The sequence below is a fragment of the Astatotilapia calliptera genome, chromosome 7, assembly GCF_964374335.1.
Source record: "Astatotilapia calliptera chromosome 7, fAstCal68.1, whole genome shotgun sequence".
In the NCBI taxonomy this organism is placed as follows: domain Eukaryota; kingdom Metazoa; phylum Chordata; class Actinopteri; order Cichliformes; family Cichlidae; genus Astatotilapia; species Astatotilapia calliptera.
In genome coordinates, this window is record NC_137428.1 from 39,005,211 (window position 1) to 39,026,913 (window position 21,703).

The following is a 21,703-nucleotide window of genomic DNA, read 5'->3' on the forward strand; positions in this document are numbered from 1 at the left end:
AGAAATACGCTTAATTATATCCTTATATAGTGTTTGATACACATGCATGTTACGACCCAGCTCAAAAGCCGCAACATAAAAAAGGAGACAAATACCGTTTGTCAGAAGAGGTTTTTTTTTTCTTAAAATGGAATACCAGGTTGGCTAAAATGGCTGGTGCCACCAAGGCAAAGACAAGTGAGCTCCCTGGAAGCTTGCCTCAGGTATGCTTTTATCCACACCTGACTAGGTGTGGCCAATTAGCACCAGCTGAACACATTGAGGAGATTAGCGGCTGCAGAGGGACGTAACAATGCAATCATCAACACAGCAGGTCACACAGCCTTCCTGGTGCTGTACTGTTTATCTCCATATGAACAGACTTTGAAGGAAACCAGACACAATCAAAGCATTAAAAAAACACTTCTTGTTTGAAGCTTCTTGTTTTATTGGTTTACAGCATTGATTCAAAGGTGATTTCTTGGTTCTTACAGACAGAGATCAACAGCAAAGACCTCTCAGCAGCTACATGAAATATTCACATTTTTTAATAAGGTAGGACACACATAATCAATCGGTCGGTACTGAAGTCCTCTCTTCATTGTTCATTATTTATTTGCTTCAATATGATGAGTTGCGTTTCTGTGGTGATGGCACAGAGATTCAGACACGTCATTAAAGTAAAAATGCAAACAGCTGTAACTTGTACAGACTTTGCAGTCAGGTTTGCAGAGATTCAACACAGAAAAATAATTCAAGCTTTAGAGGGGCTTCTCTCAAATGTCTGACTCAGTGGAACGTCTAGATACATTTAAAGAAACTTTTAGAATTTCTTAGAGATCGGTTAGCAATGCCCTAGGAACATCTAGGATAAACTATGTATTCACTGACAAAGGTCACTGAGGTTTTTGCAGTCTCTCATAATTTGCATGGAAGATGCTGAGCTGGCTGCAAACACTCACCATTTACTCTCTGAGTAAGTGCAACAGAAACAGAAAATGTTCCCTTATAAAGTAAAACTTTAAATGTGATGATAACATTAGTAAGACAAAGCCTTTACTTAGAAGGTGAAGAATCTCCATTTCCAGTTTGTGGCACACTTTTTTCACAGTTTCATTACAGTTCAGAGAGCCGTTAACAAGTTATTTCTAGACAAGTTCAAACTTCTGGCAACCTGCTAGTAACCAAAGCAGTTATCAGTGCAGCACTGTATACCCGTTTGTGACCAATTTCTTGTCAACTGACAGTCAGGGAGCACACATTTTTCCACAGCGACCAGTGGTTGTACTCTCTGATGTGTCCCTAGTATTGTGGGACAGAGCCCTTAAAAATTAAGTACCTTGAGGGATACAATGTCCCGTCATGAGAGCAGTGTTTCCAGAGTAAATTCAAATAATGCCCATTTGGTGCCACTTGGACACCAACAAGAGAAACCTGTCCTTTTCATGTCTTAAAGAGACCTTGATGTGAGCCAGCCACAGGAATGACTGTACAGTAGTGTCTGAAACGAACAGACCCCAAAGGTTCAACAGCAGCATCTTAGAGCAGTGTTTTTCAAACCCGCCATTCATACTGTATGTGTCACTGATGTGGTGACAAACAAAATAAATTTGCAGGGCACAAAATCTTTGAAAACCACTAATGCTCTGGTCCACTAACATAATTGGCTAACAACAAACAACTAGGATTATAATTCAGGTGTGAGTGTGTGAGCATCTAAACAGAAAAGCTTTAATGCCAAAATGTACTCCTAGGATCTCATTTGAAAGGAAACATCTTCTATTTTCTGAAAATGTCCTGTTTGTGTGAATGAAACTAAACTCACACCTAACTTTAGCTGAGTTGCTGATGACCTGGTGGATGAAGCTAACCAACTATGCAGTAGTTAACGATGCATAAAGTGCCTGAATAAGGCTTAAATGTGTTCACATATGCAGCAGCTAGTTAGATGTCTTCTGTGGTAGCAAAATGTATGTGGACACACAGGATATGGGACTGTTTGGGTACTCCTCTAACTCAGTTGTGGTAAAGGTCTCATCAGGACTCTGAGGCTGGTATCCACTAAAGCTTCTGATGAAAGGTATTCCCTCATGGACCTCGGGCCCTGATTTGACTTCACGGTCCACACTTTGCAATACCAGGTTGTACGATGGGTTGTACAACGGATTAGGAAATACGCCATTGATTGGAGAAGATGGCAAGCCTGGCTGAGATGTGAGGCCTGTAGTGGGTAAAGTGAGACATGGCTGGGATTTCTTCAGAGGCTTATTGTAGTAACCTTTGGGAGTCTGAGAGAAGGTAAAAGGCTTGTAGTCCTGGTCAACCTCAGGCTGTGGTGGTCTGAATTGATCATGTAGCTTAGGAATATCCAAGACCTCTCTGTAGTAACTCTGATCAAAATGAAGATGATGACTCGTATGTTCATCCTGAAAAACAGAGAAAATGACCTCACATTCACAGGAAAGATATCTTGGTGCTTAGAGATTAGGATAATGGACTATACAAGGAAATCAACAAATAACTGAATAGTAGAATATCCTGATATATAGATGCATCATTAGCTGGCCAATGCTACATGATATAGTACTGGCCATCTCAACTTACTGGTAATGTCAGCCACTGGTCGGTCAGCACTGGCTTTGGGATTGGAGGATAGACTTTGTGTTTGATGCTGTTGGGTCAAAGAATGCATCAAAATTTAAACAAAACCAATTATTGGAAGCAAAAGTGACAAATTTCACAGAAAATAAATGTGCATTGCTTACCATGCCCATTGTCTGTAGCAGATAATTGTGCTGACAGACAGAATAAGAAAAACTGCTCCCAGGGATATCAAGATCAGCATTATCAGTTGATCAGCTGGTGAAAACAATGAACCGCATCGAGTAAATCAAAGAAAATGACAAATGTTGACAGTCTTACTAAAGAAAATAGTCCATATGGGGAAATAATTAACCTACCCGGGGGATTCAAGGTGACATTGATGGATGAATTACCACAAAGTCCAAATGCTGTTGATGCTGTCACCGTGAAGGTGTACATACTGATGTTCAGGTTCTTTGCAGTGAGGCTGGTGGCTTCAGGATCATCTAAATCAACACAGAGTGACCGCCATTATTACAACATAAATACATGTTTACGATCATCGGGCAACACTGGAGACTTACTTTATTTATCTCAGTCCCAAGCTAATCTTTGTGTGTGGAGAAACAAAACCAGGACTTTGTTATCAGTAGAGAAACTTAATAGTGTGATTAAGTGTGTCATCGTCCGAGTGACAATCAATTTGTAAACGACACGTCGGCAACATGTTTCAGTTAACACCTTAATACTACAAAAGATGCAAGAAAAAACTTGATGTACAGCAAATCAGTTGAAGACATAATTTTTGACATTTTTTAGTATAAAAGACTTTCAAACGAATCTGATATTTTCTGCCACCAATTTGAAGAGTTATAGCCCTTAATATTTCATCCAATTACAACCATAAAACAGGCATGGTTTGTTTTACGTTTGTGCCACAAGGGGTTGTTATTTCCATTTGTTAGATCTGGCATTATTAACAGTTTCTAAGTCCAAGATAATGGAAAAAAGTGGCATCATGGTCAAATTAACCCAATAAAATCATCATATGCCAGGAGGTAAACACTAACGATGGATTAAAATCAGCTAACAGAGCACCTATGGAAAAGTGCTGATCCTTTGACTTCTAAGAACCTGGCGCATCAATTGATTCATTTCAAAACCATACACAGAACAAACATTACACCCTATAGGAGGTTCCAGATGAAACTACAGGCTACGTATCACTGTCACATCTGCAATGATTCGTCACCAGGCACGTTTTTGCACATGTTTTGGGACTGTCCTGTTGTATCCAATTTTTGGGTCTTTGTGAACTCTGTGTTATCTGAGGTGCTGGACGTTTTTTATATTCCCAATCCTGGTCTTTGTCTCCTTAATGATACCTCTGAAATCTCCTTAAAACAAATACAATGCAAAATGTTGTTCGCTGGATTCACATCCGCAAAGAAGACTATTACAAAGCAATGGTTCAGTCCTGACATTTGTATGGAATCATTCTGGATACGATGTCTTATCCGTGTTATTAATTTTGAACATACCACAGCAAAATTAAATAAAGCTCGACCCACGACTGTTGAAGTTTGGAAAATCTTCTCATCCAAAGTTATCTCCTGGAACAGGCACTAACTGTTTTTGACTGTGTTTTTGTGTTTTTTCTTTGCTGTCCCTATGCCTTGTGACCAATGTTTGCTTTGCTACTGCAGTTTACAAATGTGCTGTATATGTCTGTACCCCCCCCCCCTCCCCCAACCCCGTTTTAAATCAATAAAATGTTGATCACAAAAAAAAAAGTGCTGATCCTATACTTAATGTCCAGACTGAAATCTTAGCTGGCCTGAGTGAGTATGCCTTCATACTGTACCTGTGCTCACGTTAAAAACGTTCCCGCTCTTGTCCTGGTAGTAGAGAATATATCCATGGATGGAAGCAGTCTGCTTTTCCAGAGGTATGGGCTCCCAGGATACCTCAACAGCCGAGTCTTCCTGTTTGTATTTGAGTTTAAACAGCTCGACTCCTATTTCTGGAAAGATGTGACATGCATAAAATACACTGCTGATTGAACCATCGCATTTTGTGAGAAATCACTGAATCAGTCTTACTGGTCTCTCTGATGTAGCCCTTTCTTCTCTGTAGTAGCACCGCAGCTCCCTCAGTGCAGGCGTATATGGACAGCAGGTATCTCCGACCATCTTCAAAGTTCTCTGGAACAACAAAAGGAGCTGTGCTGAAACAGATGCAAATATGATCTGCAACAGTTTTGTAGGCAAAGATGAGGACGTACTTGAAAAAACTGTGGTATGAGTTCTGTTGGGAGGCACTTTCATCCACTCGAAGGTGCAATTACCGAAGACTGGACACCAGTCCACTATGTAGCCACAGCTGGCGTTAGGACTATCAGGCCAGGACAGGAAGAAGCTACCATTGCTGCCACTGATCCAGGAGGTCTTCACCTCGGATGTATCTGAAAAAGACTCTTTAAAATTAGATTTTACAACATACTCCACTTAAAAAAGGAAGAGGTTAAATCAGTATATATAGTTAAACCTTGAGAATTTTTCATGGGTTTTAAAAACAGTTTCATGCACTTTTAAGGCATTTAGCTTCCCTTTGCAGACCAATAAAATGTGCAAAAATGTACATACTCATCATGACTTGGATATATAGAATATAAACACAACAATTACAAATTTGTATACTTATAATAGATATAATCTCAATCATGTGATCATGAAAACTGCTATTCCTTTTCTGCATTAGTTTGGAAAACCTTTTGCTTACAGCCTTCTGCACAGATTAGATAAAATCAAACCTCTTCCTCAAATGGAAATCAAAGTGAGCTTATCTGTAATGTGTGGTGCTCTGTTAGCTTCATACCTAGATTGCTGCGGGGGATGATGATGGTCGATGGTGATGAGCTGCCGTTTATGTTTCTAGCCGTGACAGTGACCATGTACTCCTCACTGGGGTCCAGCGTGAGTGTAAGACTGTGATTGCTTCTGGACACGTTGGTTTGGTTTGACTGATTTTTGTCTTTGGTCTTTGCCCAGGACACTTTGTAGTCAAAGATTTCTCCATGGCTCTGATTGGTCAGTGGCACCTGTGGAGACGTAACATCAAGACCTGAAATGGTAACAGTGTCCTCTGAAACATCACTTTCTAACTGTATAAGATGTTGCACTGATATTTTGTCAAATAGATTTAATAAAGATATTTTTTATTGCATCAAGTTGTGAGGAAAAAAATGAATCCAACATGCAAGTACCAAAAGCTCTAGTTCTTCTAAAGACCACTTGAGGCTGTCTCCAAAAGTCAGTTTCCAGATTTAGACCTTACCAAGAGGCCTCATAAAAGCCTTGTAAAAGCCAACTTGGACTCACCTTCCAGGAGATTACAGCCTGGTCTGCCTTCACCTTCATCCACACGTCAAGAGCATCTGGAACTGTGGTGCAACCAGACAAACGACATCTGTTACATTCACAAACCTTTTAGGTCTTTATCTTAAAATATTTTTTATTTTAAGATTAAAATAAAGTCTTAAAATAAAAACTACTTACCATCACCCTTTGTGCGGATTTTGACACTATTGCTCCAGTCACCCCATTTCCAGAAATGCTGTGCTGTTCCACATCGGACCCTCACAACATAGTCCCAGTGTGGTATCAAGTCCTTGATGACTGCAGCTGTGAGGCCAACTCCAATGTTTTCAGTCTACAAGGACAAAAATTATGTTAGCTGACTTCAGTGAAGACTTTTACTTTGAAAAGCCAATACCTTAGCCTCCTTTTTAATCTACTCACTTTGGTATTAGAGTTTCCATCACTGACATCTACTTGGCATGTGATGTTGAGATTACTGTACTTCTGCACAGTCCAGCTCCATTTCAGACTGATGTTTCTGGGGTTCACAGTTGAAGCTGCCACTTTGTCTGGCACGACCATGTGCACTAAAACAAGAGATCACAACAATCAGCCGATCTTAAGGATTAAAAATAATCATTTAACCAAATTTTATTCAAAGCTTTACCTCTTTTGGTCAGGTCCGCGTTGTCATGGATCTCGAGCTTTCCCAGCCGATTAGTTGCTGTTAAGGTCCAGTTCCTCTCAGCTGCATCCAGCTTTACTTTTTGCGAGCATTTACCTGAACGTCCATTGATGCATGAGCTAAAATGTAAAAGATATACACCGCTATTACTAAATATTTACAACTAAATAAATACAGAGGCTAGCAGGACTGCACATTCACTAGGAAGCAAAGTAAGAGTACGTTTTAAATTTGTCATTGACTGAACTCCTTATTGCTTAATCAATAATGTTTGGTGCTTTAAAGTTTAGTCTATAGATCCCAAAATGTTTTTGCTTTGATGGTCTTTTAAATCAGAGCATTTCTCTCAACTGCTTGAAACTACTTTTATAAATATTCAGGTTTTTGGGTTTTTTAAGAGCTCTGGTGACGAGGTGTAATGTGTGCAGTTTTCACTGCAAATCATATAAAGTGAAATTAAAGAAGAATAGCCCTGAAAACAACTCCACTGTGATTTCATCAAGGACGTTCTCTTTGTAAACTCACTTTGACTTTTGACCTATATGGCATTACATACTGTGAGAAGCATAACTACTGTTTATCCCATAATTAATCAATTTGTTTTTTGGACTATGTTTATTCTGGGCACTTTATTTTAGTTTTCAAATAATGTGTTAACCATCTCTGCGTGTGTGTGTGGCTTATACTTGGATATGCATGGATTTTACAAAGGAGAGTGGCGCACTTTAAAAGGGAATGTTTTGACAAGGCCTGATATGTTGTAGATTTTCACTCTAACTAAAAGTAGTAAACAGGGCAGCCTGTCTGTCTGTGATAGCACTGGAGTCTGCATGCTCTCGCAGTAGAGCACTTTGCTTTCTGACTATTATTTTTTCAGGGTTTTTTTTCCCCAATAAATCATCCTGCAACTGAAGTTGTATAGCAAGTGCTCATTTTTGTAACTTCTGACTACAGATCATCGAGATCATCTAAAAGTACTGTTCATCAACTTTTTGTTCTTCTGAATCTGAAACGGTCTGCAGTGGTTTTTAACAAGGTGTCCAGTGAGGTGTCTTATTTTAAGATTCACACCCTCAGATGCTTCCATACAGGAGACTGTAGATATATTAGGGGTGGTTGGGTCTTATTATACCTTCCTTGGAGCTGATATGTTCTTTCCATTGCAGGATGTTCGTTTGCTGCCCTTCCTACGTTCCAAAAACAATCGATTGATTCCAGATCCCGGGTTTCACACTTAAGATCACTGTCATCAGGAGGATCTAAGTTTGTGGCAAATACCAGGAAAAACAGAAGCACATTTAAAAGAGAACCATTTATTTACAAGATCAATTTGAGAAACCACAATCTCAAATGCTACATCATACTTACAGCTGGCGTGAAAACTGGCTCCGTTGATGTTTCCTTTGGTTGTTTCACATCGTACATCACTATAGTTTTCTGATTCTTGGTCCAGGTGAACAGTCAGGGAGTGCACATGTTCACTGATCTTTGTAGTTGTTACATTAGTGCCTTTGTAGTCATATAGAAACATTGTTTTAATACTTTCCCCATCTGGCACCATGCAGCAGAATGTGGCTGTGCTGCCCACCTCCAATATTTGGTCTCTTGGGAGAACCAGTATTTCACCCTGGTCTGAAGAAGCACAGTGATAAGAATAAACGAGACTGTAAAGTGTTTAAGAATCAAAAAAGATCAAATGATTTGAACTTAATATTAACCAGGTAGTGTCTTCTGCATCCATGGGCTTGATTGGTTGTTGTATTGGGACCTGAGCCGGACTGAATGGCGAGCACACTGCGATGGTAAATGGGAAGTCCATTTCCAGGAATGAGTAGATCCTATCTGTGCAGGTGCCACAACAACTTCACCCTACAACATTATCATAAACACATTAGAGGAACAGCTTTTTGTTTGGAGGCTACAGAAGTGAGGATTATAGTTACCCATAATAATCTCTTACATTGTGTTCAGGTTTGTCTGCAATGAGAAGCTGCAGCTCGTACACGAGCCCATCTCGTATCACAGAGCAAGAAGGGTCATCTTCCCACTTTAACAGGAAACTGTCGTAGTCAAGAGTCACATTCTGAGGTCCACAACGCAAAACACCTAAAGGAAGTGACCACAGGACATTTTATGGTTAAAGTGACCTGAACAATTCTTCACAGTCATCGTTGGGCTATTTGAACAGCAGTCAGTGAGGACACAGCCAGTGGTGCCAATAGTGTCGTCACTGCCCGGGCATCAAATACTGATGTTTTGTTAAAGATTTTGTTAAAAACTGTTGCCTAAAATGGAGTTCATCTATTCTTCATTTGAGATATCCTTAAAAGGTGTGTCAATTCCCATAGATGTGTCACCCTGTTCAAAATGCCCAGCTTTACAGCAAAACATGTTTACAGCCTCATACAATTTTTTTTTTTTTTTTTTTTTGCACTTGGTAACAAATTTCACTCATGCAGCAACTGTTTAAGTTGTATTAAGACTCCTCATTATACATTTCAGGCAGATTTTGACTAGCAAATGGGTCCAAATAGGGCACTAGTTCTCTCTTGCCTCAGCTAATTCAAGTAGATTTATCTGTTCTCCGTGCTGAGGGTCAACCTGCTTTCATCTGTGAAAAGAACAGGTTGTCAGAATGTCCATCACTGCAATCTATGGCAGATGCCACTCGGACGTGACGATGGATAACCACCCTAATGAAGTCAGTTTCTGATTGTTTGGTCAGAAAGATTCCCTGCCTCTCTTCCTTACTCCCACTCATCTCTGCTATCCTCCTTATTCAAGATTGCTTCAGTCACTCCCATACTGAAAAAACCTTCTTTAGACCCTAACAACTTGAACAACCTTCGTCCGATATCTAATAAGTAGTTGCAGTTCAACTTCATTCACACTTGGTTAATATAAAACATCTACAAGAGATTTTAATCTGGTTTTCGTTCATGTCACAGTAAAGAAACTGCTTTACTTAAAGTCACTAATGATCTTCTAATCGGAGCCGACTCTGCTCATTCTCATCCTTTTAGATCTGAGCTCAGCCTTCGACACCATCTTTCACTCTGTCCTTATAAGCAGACTCTCCTCTCTTGGCATCTCTGACCAGTGTTGGTGAAGTTACTTGAAAAAAGTAATCAGTAACTAATTACTGATTACTTCCCCCAAAAAGTAATCCCGTTACTTTACTGATTACTTCTTTTCAAAAGTAATTAATTACTTAGTTACTTAGTTACTTTTTAAAAACACGATTTACAACCTGAAGAGGTGATAAAGCGATAGATCTTTCAGCCCAATTCTACTTTTTCTGCATAATCCATCATACAAAATGTAATCAAATGGAAAAGTCTCTTTTTTTTTTAACTTGTTTTATCGGTTTTAATCTTTTAACTTTATGGATCAAGCAAAAATTTAATTATATGCAACATTCTTTGACTTGAAGAAATTAGTTTAACATTTAAACCTATTTTCTGCACATTCCAGCACATAAAATAAAATATTTTTTGTGTTTACACTCACTCTTTCAAATAGATGCAAGTAAAACACAGCAGAAAATAAATAAAGTCAAAGACTCAGCGGTCCTGTTGCTCTATTTTCACCTGTAAAGCAGGACTGAGGTAGGCGGAGGTTTACCCTGGTGCAGGTGTGCCGCGGTCAGTTGAAGAATCCGCGACTTTCTCTGTGAGTTTCCCATTACGTCATGGCGCACTCGGTGCTTGCTTGGAAGTTTAGGGTTTTTTTCGCTGTAAAAAGAAGTTTTCTTCCCACGCACGATGGACGCTAATGTTTTTGTCACTTTTTATGGAATCAAACTCAAAGTAAGGTCAGTACTTCCACGCTTTAAACGCTGCACGCTCATACTCTCTCCCACAATCGATATGTGATCCATTGTTGATCTGCACACAGCTGTTGTCACTAACGGCGCACTCGCTTACGTCACTGTCGTGAGACATTCTCGCAAAAAATCACGGTTTTAGTAACGCAGTAACGCAGCGTTCCTACGGGAAAGTAACGGTAATCTAATTACCGATTTTGCAATAGTAATCCCTTACTTTACTCGTTACTTGAAAAAAGTAATCAGATTACAGTAACGCGTTACAAGTAACGCGTTACAAGTAACGCGTTACTGCCCATCTCTGTCTCTGACACACAGATATGATTGAACCCCTGGTTTCAATCATATCTCCTCGACCGCTCCCAGTTTATTCAACTGAAATCATTCCACTCTCGTCTATTCCCGGTCACTTCTGGTGTACCCTAAGGTTCAGTCTTAGACCCTCTTCTCTTCATAATATACATCCTCCCTCTAGGTACCATTTTCCACAAATTTGATCTTCACTTTCACTGTTTTGCTGATGACACCCAGTTACATCTCTCCTGCAGACCTGATTCCTCCCTCCCACCTGCTTCCCTTACAGAATGTCTATCCGAATTAAAATTCTGGTTTAGCTCTAATTTTCTAAAGCTCAATGAGGATAAAACTGAAATCCTCCTTATTGGCACCAAATCCAACCTTTTGAAGGCGAAACATTTCTCACTCACCATCGATAACTCCACAGTTTTGCCTTCTTCTCAGGTTAAGAGCCTTGGTGTCACATTAGACAGTTCACTTTCCTACAAGTCTCACATCAGGAATCTCACCCGTTCTGCCTATTTCCATCTACGCAACATTAACAGATTACGTCCTTCTCTTTACACACAGTCCACGTCCATTCTTGTCCACGGTCTTGTTACCTCCCGTATTGGCTACTGCAATTGTCTTTTGCATGGTCTCCCCCAAAAATCCCTCCATAAGCTTCAACTGGTTCACAACTCTGCTGCTCGGATTATCACCAGAACCCCGTCCTACCAGCACATCACCCCTGTTCTTCAGGAATATGTCTGTGAAGGTTCTCAGTCATCCAGGTCATCGTAGTCAAAGGAGCTTGCAAAGAAAAGCGTCTGGACTTCTTTAAGTTGCTTGAAGACGTTTCACCTCTCATCCGAGAAGCTTCTTCAGTTCTAAGGTCAAATGGTGGAGAGTCCCAGATATAAACCTAGTGGGAGTGACCCCCCACAGAGGGACAAAAGGACCCCCTGATGATCCTCTAATCGCCTGGAAGTTCTTCTCCTGGAAGTTCTTCAGGAACTTCACTTCTTCTGCTCACCTTCAAGGCCATTCATAACCTCGCACCTCCTTACGTTTCTGACCTGTTAAGCACTACCTTTCCTGCCCGCTCACTTCGATCTTCTTCTGTCCAGCTTGTTGTGCCTTATTTTGGCCTCACCACCACAGGAAGCAGAGCTTTTAGCTGCTCTGCTCCCAGGCTGTGGCGCTCTACCACCAGATATAAGAAACATTGGTTCTCTCCCCCAGTTTAAATCTCAACTCAAAACCCATCAGTTCAAATCTGTATATTCACTGTTTGTTAATTATATCCTGTGCTTTTGTTTTATTGTTCTTCATAGTGTCATTGTTATATTATGTGTTTTTATCTATTGTACAGTGTCCTTGGGTGTCTTGAAAGGCGCTTTAAAAATTAAATGTATTATCATTATTATTATTATTATTACAGCAGTGGCATGGTGGAGGTCATTTTGTGGAGCTCTGGCAGAGCTCATCCTTGCAGAAAGAAACAGATACAGGTCCTGCTGCTGGGCCCTGTCCAGCTGTCCTACCTGTCTCCTGGAATTTCCCCAAACCTTTCTGATTCCAAGATATTTCCTTTTTTTTTTTTTTTTTTTGGGGGGGGGGGGGGGGGGGTCACCATTGGTCCAGCCACAAACTACATGTTTCATTTCCTTTAAGCTCCCTTCATAAATACTTAGATCAAATATTGCAGCCTACCCTGTCTAATAATACTGTTTAATACATTCCACATACCTTTAATACATTTCTATTATTCTGTAATATTTTATTATACATCTTTGTAATTTTTTATATATTTTTGTTTCCTTTCTTCTGTATTGTTCTATTATAATTTGCCTGTAAACAACATTTACATTTCACCTGTAAAAGCCACTCTTCTGTCAGTGATCAATTTTATGTTCTGTCACCCACCCATCGCTATTTTTTTTTAAAAAAATCACAAGTTTTCTGGGGGAACCTCAGAGGGCACAAATAGTTTAAAAGCCAGTTCACTAACTGGCCACTTGAGAGCTCTTCTCTTTTTACACAATGACTGTTGAGAAAGTTGGAAGGAAGCATTTAAGAAGTTTTGCAAGGGAAGATGGGAAGTTAGAAGCTGACTGTCTGCATAAAGTATGTGGACATAAAGCAAGACAAAAAGGAAATCAATCATGCATTATTGTAGATGTTGAAGACATAGTGCTAACTGTTGGGTTTCAGCCATCATAGCAGCAGAGCTTCAGGGGCAAACATCATAACCACTGCCATGATGCTGGTTTGTGAAGTCTTGCTTCAAAGACAGTTCATCTAGTCATCAACCTCTTGGTCTTTCAAAGTGACCATATTTGGGCACACATGGACGTCTAGAATTTAGGTACTGTTCAATTACACCCACAGAAAAATGTATAATTTGTCAGATATTTGCATTAAAAACAAACTGGGTCAAGAAATCCACACAAATCAGCGGCAGTAAAGCCTAGCAGGGAGCTCACAGTCAAAATAGCCATACTTCTAATACGGCAAAGTGTAATCAAATTTAAACAGGTGGTTAGCAATTAGCAGCTAATGCTCACTGAAATCTGTAGTGTGTGGAAAGCATGATCCCCTGAAACGCCTTGTGTTTGTTATATGAACAGGAAAAACTGCACATAAAAATATCCTGCATGCACACCTGAGAGCATTTACTCATTGGAGCAGCTGAAACACGACATCTTCAATCAAGACGATGAAATACTCACTGTTTTCTTGTCCATCTTGTGTGCTCGTTGTGGAGAGTGACAGCAGTAACAACCATGCGATCATGATAATCCTCCCGTGTTTATTTCTTTGTAGAAAAAAAACTTCATGGATTGAGTCAAATGGTTGCCATAGCTCTGGTGATAAACATTTACAAATGGTTGTAAAGCAGGTTCCTGAGGCTTCCTTTATAGAAACAAAAAACTTTCACACACAAAACACTTTTGTGAGTTTTATTTGAAGACTCTGAAGAGAAAAGTCACCATGTCAGTGTCAGATAACTCCCTGGAGTCGCTCTCCCTTCTCATGTAAGCTTTGGGAAATCATTTCAGTTCATGATTGTGAAATCCATGTGAGCTCCAGTACAGGAAACAGAGCAGTCGCGTTCTCGTAACTGTGACTCACAGCAGCGAGGCCAGACATTCCTCACTTGCTCTAAGATTGTTTTCAGACTTGAAACCTTTTAGAAAAACACTAGTCAGAGAGAGAGAATCGGTCATCAGACTAAGGAAAACACTTGTTATCAGTGGTTCAGAACAGAAGCAGGGAGGGTTTTTTTTCCAGGTAAACAAAAACAACACGCCCAGATTAAATCTCTTAAACAGAGGCTTCTCAGATCTTGGTTAAGGATGAGATTTCTGTCAGTTCACCTATCAGTCAGTATGCTGCAGTTTTTCCAGTAATGAAAGGGAGGAACAGGAAGAAAGGAATACAAGGAAAATTGAAGATAAGGAAGCTCAATAAGTGCTACATTAAACAATACTTCTTATTAAGAGGCTGTTACAAGCTTTTATGTACTCCTTTTGTTTGGCTTTCCTCCAACTCATCCCCTGACAGCAGTAAAACTGACTCCCCTCCCCCAATTCTGAGTAAAATCCTTTCTGCCTCACCCTGCCCTCTGCTTCCTGGAGTGTGGACATTGGTTGAACATGTCATTTGGAGCCAGTAAATATGGACAGTAAATAAAAGTGTTGCGATGTGCCTGGGATGAGCTCTTAACAGTACAGTAGGACTCACATAGACTGCATAAATGGTGCTTCAGGTTTTTTTCTGTCTTATTGTCACATGTGTATGAAATCAAATCACCTAGCCACGTAGTTTGACTTCACAGACATTTGTGAAAGAGCTCATTGAACTGGTCTAATATAGGATGCTACTGTTGCAACATGTCAGTTTCCTCCCTGTTGAATACTAAGGAGTATGTGGTGTTACTGCAAAGCAGAAGCATTTATGAACCACAGGAAGTTGCTGAAGTGCCTAAAAATCACCAATGCTCTACTTACTCAGTGACTGCAGAGCTGCAAAACTTGCTGACATTAACATCAGCACAGAAACCCGGAGCCAGGGGCTTCATGGCATGAGTTTCCACGGTCAAGCAACTCCTTCGGGTGGTCAGGCACTTAATTTCTTCCATTCATCCATCCTTTCCTGCTTATCCAATTCAGGGTCGTGGCTTTAATGTTCCGTATACAGAAAATGACTGGAAGAAGACACTATGAATACATAAAGCATTTAATTAAATAAGGGGGGGAAATAAAACCATAAATCATTAAATAAAATTTAATTTTGTGATGTTTTTTTGTCTCTAATATGGTAATAATAAGATAATAACACAACAAAAACTGCTGTTTACACACATACACACACTTTCATGCACAAAGCCACTTTTTAGTTGTCATGAGTGACTGTGAGAAGGAAAATTACCCGAGTCAGTTATCTAATGAAATTCCTCCTTTATCAGTCATTTGAACCAGATCGTAATGACAGGCTTAGTTTTGTTTTCATACAAAGACAACAAAGAAAAGGTTCAGTCTTTCCTTTTCCCACTAAACATCTAAAGAATTCCCTCCACTCCCTGTTTCCACTGAATTTTCATTTCGGAACCACACAGCACTCCAGAAATTCCAGAGAAGGCAAGTGAGTATGTGAGTTTATAATTGCAGTGTTGACTTTAAACTGAGCTACTAGCTGATCTGCAGCTGCACTGAGAGCCGCACTGAGTCACTGGTTTTACTAGACGTGTATTTAGCCACGTCTTCATGTGTGATGTCAGCTGTTGGGAATTTTTTCTTTCTTGTTATCTCCTGTCCACAGAATTATGAAAACACAACGATCCTATTCTAAGGTGTTCTCACCAATGACACACAGCTTCAAACAGTTTTCTCAGATTTCAGCATATAAGAACATTAAGTTGCTTTTTGTAGTCATCATTCTGTGAGACTGTGTACACAGATATTGTCGGGCATGTCCTTTTAAATTATTACATTTATTTTTTTATCACATATACTTACTCCACCATCATGTGGTACAAATTAATACAATTCAGTTGATAAACAGATGTTTTTTTTTTAATTCTTAACAGAATAATTTACCAGAAGTGACTTTAAATGGTGCCTTTGCTGCTCATTTATAGCTCTTTTGGGGGGGGGATGTTTCCAGGATATTTTACTTGGTGTTTCAGAGAAACAATAAAGTTTGGCCAGAGGATTGAGTGGACAACCACTGGGTGTGACAGAGTTTCATGACCTTGAGGCATACTGTGGGCTCAAAATATGAATATTTATTCTGGACAGCACAGTGACGCAGTGGTTAGCACTGTTGCCTTACAGCAAGAAGGTCCTGAGTTTGACTCCTCCATCTGGGCAGGGCCTTTCTGTGTGGAGTTTGCTGGAGTTTCCTCCCATAGTCCATGCAGTTAGTGTGGTTAGATTTATGCAAAAAATTAAGGGCTCAAAAGTCTGTTAGACTGGACTTTTTTGAAACACAAATATTTAGAAAAGCGTTTGATATATGGAGCTAAAAAAAAATTAGGAATCATTATATATGTCTAAATTTTGGATCATAAATTATTTTTGCAAATCAGAGACGCTTAAGCAGAAAATGTTTTATTTTCACTTGCTGAATACGGGACAGACTTGACTGGAGGAAAGAAGGGGAGAAAGAAAGAGGGAAAGAGAAACAGCTGAGAAGAGGGACGGGGGAGAAGGGCAAAAAACAAGAACCAACAGAATGGGCAGGGGGAAAAAATGCATATATCAATCACCTGGATCACCTGCTGAGAAAGAAAAAAGAAAACAAGCAGAAGAGAACAAGAGTAATAGAATAAACAACATCACAATGATATATGGGAATATGACAGTAAATACTAAATATTAAACATTATTGTGCAGCACATAAGATCAACAGAACACAGTGTGCTTTGAGGTAGCAGCCAAAAGGGTGTAGTTTGTGGGTGTGATCACCCGTGTGTACACCTGTGAGCATGGACGCGCTTGTTTTTTTAAAAGGTTCCTTCATGTAATGATCTGCTAGAGGGTGTGGGGGGGCCACAGCCCCGTCCTTCAGGGCATGAAGCAGGTATGGAGGAGATCAAGACTCCAGACATCCAGAGGCCCCCAGAACACAAGAGACCAAGGAAGACTAACAGAGGAGCAGCCGCGCCACTGTCCCAGTAAGAGCTGAGGAGAGTCCCAGATGAGGGCTCACTCAGCAGCCGCGGAGCAGAAGCCAGGGGGAGTTGCAGTGACACGCCCGTGAGCTCCGCCGGCAGCCAGCCGTGCCTGAGTGACTGAGCCCCAGGCCGAGAGGCCGGGGGCACCCCACCTCCGAAGTGGCCCGAGGGAGCCCCAGGCTCCAGGCCCCGATAAGCAGCCGCCAAGGAGTGAGCCGGTGTGTACCTGGACGCCCATCCCCAGACACAAAGAACCACCAACGCACCGATGTCTGAGGGAGTCCGCCACTGGCAGGGCAAGTGGTGGTGGGGGGAGATAGGCCTCCAAACCTTGGAGGGCCTGAGATGTCCCCAGAGAGGTGGCGTCTGATACCCAGCCTGACATATAGACACAGACATACAGGCACACACAGACACAAACATCCATTCCCACCCTCATGCTCTCATATGCACTTACTCCACACTCAACCAACGAGGAGACAGACATAAAGAGACGCTGTACACACGATCACACTCCCCAAGCGTACTCTACAAACCGGGTCTAGGTACCCTTGCCCCTGGAGGGGGGAACTGCACCCAGACCCAGGTGGTGTTACCCTTTTCCCTGCTACCTGCCAGAAAGCAGCCGGTAAGCGCATGGTCCCTCCTGCTAGCCCTCAATGTCTACGTGTATTTAACATTGAGAGGTGGGCAACGACGCCAGGGGTGGGGCGTACACCCTGATGGTACTTTGGACTCCGTGTATCGTGCCCACCCCCAAGATCCTATATGTATGCGTAATGAGAGTGTGAGTAATGTGAATGTCTAAGTTGTGGGATAAAATTGAGGCAGAGGCAGCCAGAAGGGGACAGAGGGGGGGGTAGCCTCCTCTGCACCCTGGTGACATACCCTTACTCCAAGGTCCTGCATGTGTGGGTGGTTGTGGTGGAGCGGGAAGAGGGAGGCAGCTGGAGATGGGGAGGAAAGGAAGGGAGGGGCAAGTGACCCCTCCCTGGGGCCAGCTCCCCCGCTGACCCCAGTAGGCACCCCCATACTCTGCAACCCGCCAGGGAAAGGGGGCCCAGGCCCATCCAGACCGGGGCCCAGTGCAGCAGTGCCTCCCAGCCCCACAGAGCCCGGGACAGTCCACCCAACCCCACCACAGAGAAAACTGCACCCACCCCACCATCCACTTATCTTCCAGACTACATAAGACAATAGACGCCAAGAGGGGGAAAAGAGAGAAAAAAAAATGAGAAGAAAAAAAAAAAACAGAAACAAAACGTAAACATTCCAATTAAATCACTGACGGAGAGTGACGGTGTTAATTCTGCTATGAAATCACACTTTAAGATGCGATTTGATACTGGTAAGTTAAACAGATGTTAATGCAAGTTAGTGTGAGTGGATAGGGAAATGGTGTAGCTGATTCTTATCTGGTGTGAGGTTAATACAGCCACGGAGTGATGTTGGGGTCGCAGTGGAGCTGTCCGTCCGCGTACAGCCGGTCCACAGCGATGACAGCGCGGGAGCCCTTCTGGATGAAGCCGCGTCGGATTGGGAAGAGGACCCTGCGTCGTTCCAAGATCTCTTTGGGGAACTGGTCGTTCACACTGAAGTCCGTTCCTTTTAATTCCCTGCCGCGGCTTTTCACATGTTGCTTTTGTTTGAAGTGGCCGAATTTGGCCACGATAGGACGTGGCCTCCCGGCCGTAGCCCGAATGGGGCCGAGGCGATGTACCCAATCAAAGACGATGTTCTTCACAGTGTCCTCCGGCAGCTTCAGGTGGGTTTTGATGAAGCTTTTTACCGTGGTCTCCGCGTCCTCTCCAGCGGCTTCTGGAATACCAGAAAATACCAGATTATCATGCATGCTACGAGCTTGTAGATCGATAACTGTTTCTTTTATTTTTTTATTTTCGTTATTGAGCTGGGTAACATTATCTGTGAGACATTTCACCGACTCCCTTAGCGTGGCATTTTCAGCAGCAAGCGTTTCCACCTGCTGCTGGCTGTACTCCAGGGATTCTCGCAAGCATTTAAATTCTCGGTGAAGAATCTCCACCAAGGACAGCCTTGCGTCGAAACTGGACAATCACTTGTCGATTGACTCCAGTATGTCGGCAATATCTTTGCCGGCTGGCGATGTTGAGCCGGGGGAATCTGCCGGGCGTTGTCTTTTCGACGACGGCGTCTCAGGTTTGGCCGGGGAAGCTGCACACTGGGTCTTCTTCATCACGAGATCCTGAAAGCACTGATCAATATAATCTTGGAGAGTCTCTAAACTCTCCCCGTTGTTCTCCAGGGTGTTGGAGATTATTTACACAAATATTGTTAGTTATAAGACAGTTGATAAGTGTATTTGGTAATACTGAAGCTTAAATGAATTTGTTCAAATCTAAACTACCATTTGCTTTAATTTTCCGCCAAAATCTCCGGCGTCTGACGTCAGTTACAACATGAGTCGCTTACCTTGTCCGTCACTTACCTCTCCCTTCCGTCCTCTTACCTTGTCGCTCCTTTGTTTATTGTGCATAAATAGTGAATTGTCCTGACACAATATTGCGTTTCGCTTCTGTTATTACCATGGTACATTGACAAAAACATATACTTTTATTCACAGGATAAAACAGTTGCTTTGTATCACCAATTGTCCAGTGCGATTACAACATACAATATTATTGTCACTGCTACATTTCTGTTATGCTACCAGATATTATTTCCACTGCTAATTAATTACCGTTAAGCTCAAAGGTTATATTAATAAACGGTTAACGAATGTGTATTTATGACGACGATTTGTGAGACTGGTAAACTTACCTTTGTTCGTACGATGGTCTTTCGTTCTACACGGTGCATTTCAAGGTCCTGCACCTGTCCGTCGGTAAACTGTACCTGGGCTTGTTGCAGTGACCTGAAGTTACTAAACTTCACGAGTGTATGCACTCACTCCAAGAACCGTATGATTATAAATATGAGCGTGGTGAAAGTTGGGCAGCACGCTAACGTCTTTTGTCCACTCTGTGTGCTCGTAAGGGTCTAAACCTTTCACTCCTTTGATTTTTTCCTTGTATCTTTTCTTTGTCTTTTCGTTGAGTCTGTCTTTGTACGGACCGGCATTGTTCTCCTTTTGTTTTGTACATTATTTTTTTGTGCGGCAAAGAAAAAACAAGAAGGTATTGGAACCGGAGAATGAACATTTTGCGGTGCCTCAAATGTTTGCATTTGATGCGGTACTTGGATTCAAAGGAGCTTGCCACTTCACAGACACTTCACAGGCGCATGGCACAACATAGAAGAGCCACCTCCACAGGACAAGACTCAGCAGTCCATCTGCATCTTAAGGATAAAGGTCACTCTTTCGAGGATGCCAATGTTCACATTTTGGACAGAGAGGACAGATGGTTTGAAAGAGGAGTGAAAGAAGCCATCTATGTCCACTGTGAGCGACCATCTTTGAACAGAGGCGGGGGTTTACGACACCAACTCTCTGCCATCTATAATCCAGTTTTGAGATCCCTTCCCAGACACCTTAACGCCCACTCACATCCTGGGCCATCTGACCTCAGGAATTCGCATGATAAGGTGGGGCCAGGTTTCACAATGAACACACCCGAAACTCTGGCTGATTGGGACCCACACCCAGTTTCACACCTTGGCTCAGGCGATTAGAGGATCATCAGGGGGTCCTTTTGTCCCTCTGTGGGGGGAAACTCCCACTAGGTTTATATCTGGGACTCTCCACCATTTGACCTTAGAACTGAAGAAGCTTCTCAGATGAGAGGTGAAACGTCTTCAAGTAACTTAAAGAAGTCCAGATGCTTTTCTTTGCAAGCTCCTTTGACTACGATGACCTGGATGACAGAACCTTCACAGGTACTTGGATTGTTTTGCCACGAGTTCCCGGCATGCAATGCGTGAAAATCACGTGATTGCTAAACAAGGGGGAGGGTGCATCTGGCCTCCTCGGCTGTAATTGGTCCAGCCCAGAGTCGATCATTTCCAATTGGCCAATCCAACACCTTTCATTATATATACCCTTCCTAAAATAAAAATAAAAATCCATCGGCCCATAAAAACAAAAAATCGCCAGCGACCCACCGGGCAGATGCCCGGTATGCCCGATGGCCAGTCCAGCTATGATAGCTGTGTAAATGCACTTTACACTCCTGGCATGCAACGTGTGACAGCTCATCATTAATGCAGAGCTGGCTCCCTCTAGTGTTCATTACTCATGCCAAAATCAACACCGCAGGTCACACAGTCTTCATGGTGCTTTACTGTTTCTCTGGAAACCAACAACCAAGTTTCTGGCAGTAACCAGACACAATCAAAGCATCACATAAAGCACTTTGGAAGCTTATTGTTTTACTGGTTTACAGCATTGAATCAAAGGTAAGTTCTTGGTTCTTATAAACACAGATCAAAGGAAAATATCTCTCATCAAATTTTTCACTAACATGGGCTAAACATTAATGATCAGTCAGTCGGTTCTAAGGTCACTCTGGTGTGCAATACTTGTTCAATTCAATTCAGTTTTATTTACTCAGCACCAAATCACAACAACAGTCGCCTCAATGCTCTTATTAATGTAAGGCAGACCCTATAATAATACAGAGAAAAGCCCAACAATCATATGACCCCCTATGAGTAAGCACTTTGGCGACAGTGGGAAGGAAAAACTCCCTTTCAACAGGAAGAAACTTCCGGCAGAACCAGGCTCAGGGAGGGTGGGCATCTGTTGCGACCAGGTGGGGTGAGAGAAGGAAGACAGGATAAGACATGCTGTGGAAGCTCCAACATGACCAGTTTAGTTTCTGTAGTGATGGCAG

At 41.9% G+C, this 21,703-nt stretch overlaps 1 protein-coding gene across 1 annotated transcript; it reads right to left on the reverse strand.

Annotated features, from left to right (window-relative positions):
• Positions 1-403: 403 nt before the first annotated feature.
• On the reverse strand, positions 404-13,828 carry LOC113026113 (leukemia inhibitory factor receptor-like). Its single transcript, XM_026174563.2, has 18 exons — positions 13,705-13,828; positions 13,444-13,578; positions 8,567-8,712; positions 8,325-8,475; positions 7,975-8,238; positions 7,739-7,865; positions 6,589-6,725; positions 6,363-6,508; positions 6,120-6,273; positions 5,943-6,004; positions 5,440-5,662; positions 4,847-5,026; positions 4,665-4,766; positions 4,427-4,585; positions 2,940-3,068; positions 2,745-2,838; positions 2,584-2,650; positions 404-2,405 (listed from the first exon to the last, which is right to left on the reverse strand). Exons 2-18 carry the CDS (start codon positions 13,505-13,507, stop codon positions 1,920-1,922), a joined length of 2,691 nt encoding a protein of 896 aa, XP_026030348.2. The 5' UTR covers positions 13,508-13,578; positions 13,705-13,828; the 3' UTR covers positions 404-1,919.
• Between the last annotated feature and the right edge of the window lie 7,875 nt (positions 13,829-21,703).

Bases quoted from the DNA above. Each gene is read 5' to 3' on its own strand.
- LOC113026113 (XM_026174563.2), bottom strand. From the start codon at position 13,507: ATGATCGCATGGTTGTTACTGCTGTCACTCTCCACAACGAGCACACAA. The intron at 6,274-6,362 runs GTGAGTAGATTA...TTGTCCTTGTAG, and splicing joins ATGGAAACTCTAATACCAAA to ACTGAAAACATTGGAGTTGG. The intron at 3,069-4,426 runs GTACAGTATGAA...GTGTTGATTTAG, and splicing joins CGTTTTTAACGTGAGCACAG to ATGATCCTGAAGCCACCAGC.